Below are 8,736 nucleotides of genomic sequence, written 5' to 3'. Positions count from 1 at the left end.
GTTGCTTTTCACTTGTTTCGGTCTTTCACTTTTGTGGGGAGGGGGACAATCGATCACATCAACCCCAGTACTTGACGGGTACTTAATTTATCGACCCCGAAAGGAAGAAAATAATAATAATAATAATAATAATAATAATAATAATAATAATAATAATAATAATAATAATAATAACAGCAACAACAATTAGAAAAGAAGTCGATAAAATAAAGTAACAGTATTATATTGCTATTGAATTAGTCGGTATCATCATCATCATCATCATCATCATTTTTGTGAAGTTAAATACATAAGCGCTATTACATAAGAAAAGCATGGATATAATTAACAGTTTAAATAAATATATTTGCAGGTTCTATTTTCTATAGTATATTATCCGGAAATATTAAAAACCAATTCATGCTTGATTCTGTGAGCGGCGAATTGCGACTTCTGATAGGTTTGGACCGAGAAGATATATCATCATACGACTTATTAATACAAGCCTCCGATAAAGGTTTCCCGCCTTTGAAGACTCTCTGTCACGTGACCTTTACTGTCCTTGATATCAACGACAATGCACCCATTTGTACTTCCTCGTATATTAAGGTAATTTTGGCCGAAAACAAGCCTCTGGCTTCTGTTGTTACCAATGTTGAATGCAACGATGAAGACAGTGGGTCGAATGCTATTGTTTCTTACAAAATCATCTCTGGCAACCACGAAAACTCATTTGCCATTGATGGCCAAACGGGAATGATAACAGTGAAAAAGAATTTAGATGCCGAAAGAAATCAATCTCTTTTACTCGGAATTGAAGCTTCCGATGGGTTTTATAAATCGGAAGTCAGAGTAGACATTTCTATCTCCGATATCAATGAGACTCCACCACAGTTCCAGCCACCAGGCCCTTACAAGGTATCGATATCAGAAGACAGTGCAATAGGATCAACAGTTTTCCAAGTGACCGCTATAGATGAGGATGTGACATCGACTTCCGTCTTATATTCCCTGTCGACAACCCAAAATTCAGTGTTCATCATCGACCGAAAGACTGGTATTATACAACTAAACAGCCGACTTGACAGAGACACAAAATCTCTGTACATACTTCAGGTGGAAGCCAGCGATAATAGTCCGCGTCAACCGCTCTCTCAAACAGTTGATGTCAGTGTGGTTGTTACCGATGTGAATGACAACTATCCCCAATGTTTCCCTCCATTTTTGTTTTCACTCCTGGAAACTACACCGTTTCCGTTGGATATAAGTCAACTTAACTGTCAAGATAAAGATCCCTCGTCACCGGAACTATCTTACAGAATAGAAAATGCAAACGAGGCAGAAATGTTTCGCATTGATGAAAAAACAGGGTTGGTGCAGCTTGTAAAAGCTCTTGACTACGAAAGAGCCAAAATACATATACTGAGAGTCAATGTCAGCGATAATGGCGTACCCAGGCTTTTGACGAAAGTCTTGATAACAATAGAAGTCCGTCCTGTTAACGACAACGCTCCAACTTTCTCACCGTTTTTCGTGCGAAGGGTAAGTGTCGAAGAAAATGTGCCTCTTGGAATTAGTTTGCTAAAAGTTAACGTTAAAGACGCTGATGTCGGAGAGGATCACGGTCTTGTGAGCCTGTCGATCGAAGCAGGAGATCAATATGGAAACTTCTATATTGATTCTAAATCAGGCTCGCTGTCTCTGATCAGGTATTTAGACCGGGAGACGAAAGCCATATTCAACTTGACAATTATCGCCAGAGACTGTATTCATGACATTGGAGTTCCATTGACGTCAACAACGACTTTGATCGTTTCTGTTATGGATGTTAATGATAATTATCCGCAATTTAGCCAAAACAGTTTCCTTTTAAAAGTAAATGAAAATGCCAAACCCGGCAGTAAACTTCTGACGTTTCAAGTTCAAGATGAAGATACTGGCCTAAGAGGAAAAACTACTCTAGCTATCGTAGAAGGTAATGAGAAAAATATATTTTCTATAATCAACTCCCATCTTCTGCTCCACAGAAACCTCGATTATGAAACAAAACCGTTTTTTCGGTTGAAAATAAAAGCTAGTGATAGAGGCAGCGAACCGTTATCTTCCTTTTGTCACGTTAATATCGAAGTGATACCCCGAAATGAATTCTCACCAGCGTTTTTAGAAAAGAACTCGAGTTTGGTGTTGAGGGAAACCGTTCCGGTTGGAACGATTGTCTGTAAGGTCAATGTAAGTGATAAAGACGGGAGTTTAAACGGTGTTTTGAATTTTTCTATCATTTCTTCTACGCCATTAAACGCACCTATATCTGCGTTCGAACTAGACCAAAAGTCTGGTGAAATTAGTCTTGTGTCTAAACTGGACTTTGAAACAATGCCTGACATATTCAACCTTGTCGTGAAAGCCACTGATCAAGCAGAGTCTGATGATACTCCGTTCTCCAGCACCTTAATACTCTCAGTAACAATTTTGAATGAAAATGATAACCCACCGATATTCACTCAAAATTCTTTTAGTTTCGAAGTTAGAGAGAATAGTCCACTTGGTATCTACATTGACCAAATCACAGCTCGAGACATGGACTCTGGATCGTTTGGAAAAATCAACTACACTATTGTAGACAATACACATGACTTCGGAATAGATCCTCTGGATGGAAAGCTTTACCTGAATTCAACTTTAGATTACGAACAGAAACAATTGTATTTTTTAACAGTGGAGGTTCGAGACGAAGGATTCCCGTCACTGAGTGCTACATGTTTAGTCAAAATAGCAGTGATAGACGTCAATGATAATGCACCTGCGTTTCCTCTAAGTGAACAGTCTGTGACAGTTATTGAAGATGTTGCACAAGACACAGTCATATTCAAATTACATTCAAGCGATGCCGATTCCTTTAAATCTGGTAACAACCAAGTACAATACAAGTTATTTGAAAGCTTTCCTTCGAGAAATTACTTCTCTATAGATGCGTTCAGCGGAGAGATACACATAAAGCAACGACTGGACCGAGAAACCATACCACGGTAATAATTATTTGTTTTTATCAATACACTATATAGTGTAATATTACATTTATCACTACTGCTGGACAATTTCCGCCTGCTACTGATGTATATTTGTGTTATTTAACACAGTACGTCCATAAGAGATATTATCTGCTAACGAATATCGCAGTATGATACACAGATGGCTATTTTAATCTAATAATGCTTTTGTTATATATAATGACTTTATCATGTACGAAATAATACATCTAGTAGTATCTAAGTGACGTCGTCCTCCATGTAGCCGTGTCTACTTGAAGAAGGTATCGACAAACGGCTCTCATGTCCTCAGCTAAAGTCACCGAAGTAACAGTACCTATCATAGGAAATAGAATCCTCAAACATACATTTCTTTTAAATTCTTTAGCACCATAATTTTTTATTCAAACTTTCTCTCCAATCTCATGGAATTCCATTCCAGCCTGCGTCTTTCTTTCTTTCTTTCTTTCTTTCTTTCTCTCTTCTTTATTTTTTTCCCTGAAGACGTTAGCTTACAAATATTCAAGATAAACGTATACTGCGATAATAATGGACACTGTCTCACCTCTCTTTATCAAGCATTTAAAATGGCTTCATTCGCAAGTAGATATTTATAAATTTCTTTCGGTAAATACGACAAGGCAATTTTGAACATACAACCTATTATCTCCTCAGTTATTCTGTTACACATAATGAGTTCTTGTTTGTTTGTTAGTTTGATTTTTCTAGCATCATTAACGGTGTAGACGAAGCAAAATTGCTTTTTAACTGCCAATAGAACCCACTTAACAGATTCGATTCATGCGGAGCTTAAATCGTTATCCATAATACTGTGTCTTTTTGCCTATTTTGTTATTCATTTTTATTGGTTTGCTCTGACGTAAAACGCTGTACCCAGGACTTCCGAAACAAGAATAAACAAGCTCTTATCACAATGTCAGAAGATGTTTAATCCCAGGTTAACCCTGATCAAGCATAACTAGGATCAAAATTGTAACCAGCGGTAAACACCCCTGTCCTCGGTGTAACAAGAACCACTACTGATGATAATGTACGTTATCCAGGGTCTCCTTTCTATTTTTGTTTCAAGTCAGTAGAGTGTGATTGAAGGGAGACTTGACTGCTATTTCTAACAGGTGGAACGTCATTAGAAGATGCAAGTCTCTATCGGCTTGCATCTTTTACAGAAGATAAGGGTTCCAGGATGACAACTCGAAAGGTTAGCGTCTCGCATTCAGTGACTTATCGACAAGACAACGTAGCTTCTGTGGCAAAATTTGATCTCATATTCAAGGATCATTAACAGAACTTCAATATCTTTATCTCCGGTGTACATAAGCAGTATTAAATTAAAATAACCTTCTATGCATCATATTTAATGTATATACACAGCTGGCAGGCACAATACTACGATTTTCGTCCGATAGCGGACTATTTTAATTTAATGCAGCTTTGTGGGCAACATATTTTTTATTCAGCCCAGCGGCTATTCGCAATATTGAATGTATTGTGCACTCTTTCTTATATATCGGTGATGACAAATCTTGTCAAGGCAAGTGGCTGCGAGTTCAGGTGATTGACAAGGCCCAAGAAGGCTGAAATTCATCTGGTGTTCTCATTTACCTCTGTCGGCACAATTTTTCGTCTCTCCCCGGAGACAAGATGTTTATCTCGGACTAAAATAGCAGTATCTTGCCTCTCAACGGTGTATATACACCACGTATCGTATATAGATAGTTATCTTTATTTATTTAAACATACTCTAAGAGAAAATTTATTGTGCTTTTTCCTCTCTGTTTTTTTTTCCTTTTTCTGTTTCTCTGTAGACACAAACTGATAATTTTGGCCGTCGACCAAGGTTCACCACAGTTAAGCGGGACAACCACTTTAACTGTAATTGTAGAAGATGTCAATGATAATTCTCCTGTCATTAAAGGTGATTATAAACGAAGAATACCTGAAGATACGTTACCAGGTTCGTTGGCGTTCAAGATTTCGGCTTTTGATGCAGACATCGGGATCAACGCAGCATTGTCTTTTGAAATAGTTGATGGTAACACAAATTCTGATTTCGAAATTGACAAATCTTCCGGGTATTTGTTTGTAAATAATACTTTAGACAGGGAACAGCGTAGCACGTACAGGTGAGGAAGCAAATAAGCTTTGTTTATTTAATTTTATTTTCTTTCTATGCTATCGAGATACGACAGAGGATAAGGATAATGAAATGCTGGATTAAATACATTATAGAATGTGATTATGCCCTTTTCAATTCTAAGTTCAAATCATACCTTCGTAACCATTTTATCAGCTGAAGTAGTAAAGAGGGTAACAAAATACATTGCAGTATTTAGTTATGGCCATTTGCGTTGCGAGTTCAAATCCTGGTGAGGTGTAAACTTTCCCTTTGTAGTCTTCCAGGATTAGGGAGAATAAAGAACTAGTTATATACTGAGGTTCATAAAATCGTCTCTACTCTCCTCACCCCCAAATATTATTATTATTATTAGTAGTAGTAGTAGTAGTAGTAGTAGTACAGCAGTGAGCTGGTAGAATCGTTAGCACGCCTCACAGAATGCTTATCTTTTTACGACAATAGGAAGATATTTTAAGATTTGTTTGCTATTTCTAGTAGGTCCAACAAAGACTGAGTTCTGTTTTGTTTATCCTGATGCTAGAAATTTTTCTCTTCACCAAATGTCTTCTCTTTAAGGCTGCGAATAAGTGTTACAGACCAAGGCCTTGAAGTACAAAGACAGGGTTTCAACACGGTCGAAATTATCGTAACTGACATCAACGACAACACTCCGGTCTTTCTAAACAACAGTTATACGTTTACTATATCCGAGAATCTACCGAAAATGACTCCAGTCGGTAAAATAGATGCGGTAGATGCTGACGAGGGATCAAACGCTGCCTTGAAATTCAGAATTTTCTACATGCTTCAAGGCCCTGGTGACTTCGTAATGGATTCTGGAAGTGGAATTATATCTACGAAGAAGGAACTTGACCGGGAATTAGTGCCGATTTATAGGTTATGGTGTGAAGTTTCTGACAGTGGTACTCCTTCATTATCAGGTACTCAACACTATTATTTCCATTTTGTTTTTTTAAATATATTTTATAATTTTTATTTCATGCATATAGGCGCAGGCGTGGCTGTGTGGTAGGAAGCTTGCTTCCCAACCACATGGTTCCGGGTTCAGTTCCACTACGTGGCACCTTGGGCAAGTGTCTTCTACTACCCGAGTTGACCAAAGCATTGTGAGTGGATTTGGAAGACGGAACTGAAAGAAGCCAGTAATGTGTGTGTGTGTGTGTGTGTGTGTGTGTGACTGTGTCTTTGTGCCTGTGTTTATCCCCACCATTGCTTGATAACTGATGTTGGTGTGTTTACGTCCCTGCAACCTAGCAGTTCGGCAAAAGGGATCACTAGAACAAGTACTAGGAAAGAATAAGCCTGGCGTCGATTTCTTAGACTAAGGCGGTGCTGCAGCATGACCGTAGTCAAATGACTGAAACATATAAAAGAATAAAAGAATGGGAAAGACTTGCATGGGATAATTCTATTTTACAATTAAGTACCAGTTGCGTACTGGGGTCGATCTAATCGACTTATTTCCGCCTCCAAAAGTTCATATATCGCATTTGATACATGTTTTATTCTTGTTTCACGCGTCCATGCTTTCTTACGCAAGGATAACTCATAGATAAATACCAAATCCTATCTTTTCAGCCTTTACTGAAGTAAGAATCGTGGTTTTGGATGAAAACGATAACGAACCGATCTTCGACAAGACCTCATATTCAGTAAGAATACTGGAGAATACACCAGTTGGAAGTACAGCAATGGAGTTGAATATCATTGATTTAGATATCAATAAAGCCGGCAAAATTACACTTCATTTCTCATTAAATAGCAATGACCTCGATGCTGCTAAATACTATTTTGAGATCGTGTATCAACCCCCGAGACTCGTTTTACGGAGATCCATTGATCGCGAAAAGTTAGATAATTTCGATTTTATACTAACTGCCCAAGATGGCGGCGTACCTTCACTGTCAAGCGAGGCTTCCGTCAGCGTACATATTGATGACGTAAATGACAATCGACCGCATTTTTCGCCGGTGTTTTTCAACCAAGAAGCATCGCGTGATATTTCGTGTGAAAAGGTTTTGACTCGGGTATCTGCAGTTGACCAGGACCTAGGAGACAACGGTCGAATCTCTTATTATTTTGTTCAAAATAAATACAACTACGTATTCGAAATCAACGACGTTTCAGGTGAGTAAAGAATACTTTGACCAAATTGTTGAAACTCAAAAATACTTAGAAGTTCTCTAACGTATTTAATAGTATCACTGAGGCATAAGAAGACATGACATTACCTCCTCCAATCAGTCTGCAGTGCTCTGTCTCCGCAGATAAGAGAAGGTATCAAAATTTGTTGACTTCAGTTATATCTACAGTCAAATAAGAACAGTAAGAATGGACTTAGAATTCAAGTTGTTTAGCTCCTGGTCAGCCTTCATCGCTCAGACCCATGGCCCAAACCGAGATCATCTGAGTTCTTCATTTAATGTGCCCTCATTCTCAATCGCAGGATGTAATTTGACGAATGTTTGGCTGTTATTTCTAGTAGGTCAAGGGAACACATATAAGCGCTCTCTTTAGTTTAATAGACAGACTTTTGTTCATATCAGCGAGTCATTTAGATTACTGGGTTATTATCAATTTTAAACTTGTGATTCTCAGATCAAATTGATTCGATGAAAATACAGCCATATTATTGTTCTAAAGAGTTTGTGAAACTTACTCGGCTACAAGCAGGATAAGTCAACTTCTATTGGTAAGTTTGTTCTTTTGAGGCATGATCATTTAAAACATGGTTCCATAATCAGGAATATTAGATTCCAAAATTACGAAACCATTGCATTATATTCAACACTCATAATTCAACTCAGTCTTCGTGGCTGAAATAGATACAACCAACAAGCCTGGCTACAATGGAGGATTACAAGATTACAGGATTACATCGACCTCAGCACTCAAATGGTACTTATTTTATCAACACTGAAAGGATGAAAGGTAAAATCGACCTCGGCGGAATTCTAACTCAGACCGTTAAGACGGACAAAATGCCGCTAAACATTTTGCCCAGCGTACTAACGATTCTGCCAGCTCGCCGCTTTCGCTTTTAATTTAATAATAAGTCTATATATCGTCGTTATATCTTACAAGTATTTTCCTTCTTTTATTCATTTGTTTATTTATATTTCTCTTCGTGGCAGGAGAAATAAAGATGCAGATGAAGGGCTGGAAGAACAAATATATCATGATTATCAAGGCTAAAGATTGGGGCATTCCGCAGCTTGTATCTGACAACAGTGCCACATTACGACTCGATACTTTCAATCCGTCAGAGGCTTTAGTGTCAATATATCTTGACATCAGTCTCGATGATTTCAACCTAAAGAAGAAGCTGTTCACGAATCTGCTAACAAGCCTAATTCAAGTTGTGTACCCAACGGGAAAGTTTAAGATTTGGTGTGTCCAGGAGATTGAGCCAGTTACTGGACAAGCTATCACGGCAAAAAGAAGACTTACTGCGGATGAAAGGTAAAAGTGACAAGAATGATTTAACTAGTTATTTAGCAATAAACATATCGTTCCCTATTTTTTGTTCTGGCTACATATATATATATATATATATATATATATATATATATA

The 8,736-nt window shown here is 37.8% G+C and overlaps 1 protein-coding gene across 1 annotated transcript in view; it reads left to right on the top strand.

The window, feature by feature from the left end:
* The window catches only part of LOC128250247 (cadherin-23-like), a 23,130-nt gene extending 14,501 nt beyond the window's left edge, over nt 1-8,629 (top strand). Inside the window, exons 9-13 of the mRNA XM_052974968.1 lie at nt 353-3,005; nt 4,832-5,149; nt 5,719-6,083; nt 6,742-7,290; nt 8,298-8,629. Of these exons, the coding sequence (XP_052830928.1) occupies nt 353-3,005; nt 4,832-5,149; nt 5,719-6,083; nt 6,742-7,290; nt 8,298-8,629 (4,217 nt within the window). The remainder of the gene's footprint in view (nt 1-352; nt 3,006-4,831; nt 5,150-5,718; nt 6,084-6,741; nt 7,291-8,297) is intronic.
* Nucleotides 8,630-8,736: the final 107 nt, after the last annotated feature.

The sequence above is a fragment of the Octopus bimaculoides genome, chromosome 20 (genome assembly GCF_001194135.2).
Source record: "Octopus bimaculoides isolate UCB-OBI-ISO-001 chromosome 20, ASM119413v2, whole genome shotgun sequence".
Classification (NCBI taxonomy): Eukaryota; Metazoa; Mollusca; class Cephalopoda; order Octopoda; family Octopodidae; genus Octopus; species Octopus bimaculoides.
This window is presented reverse-complemented; position numbering and strand designations above follow the sequence as displayed.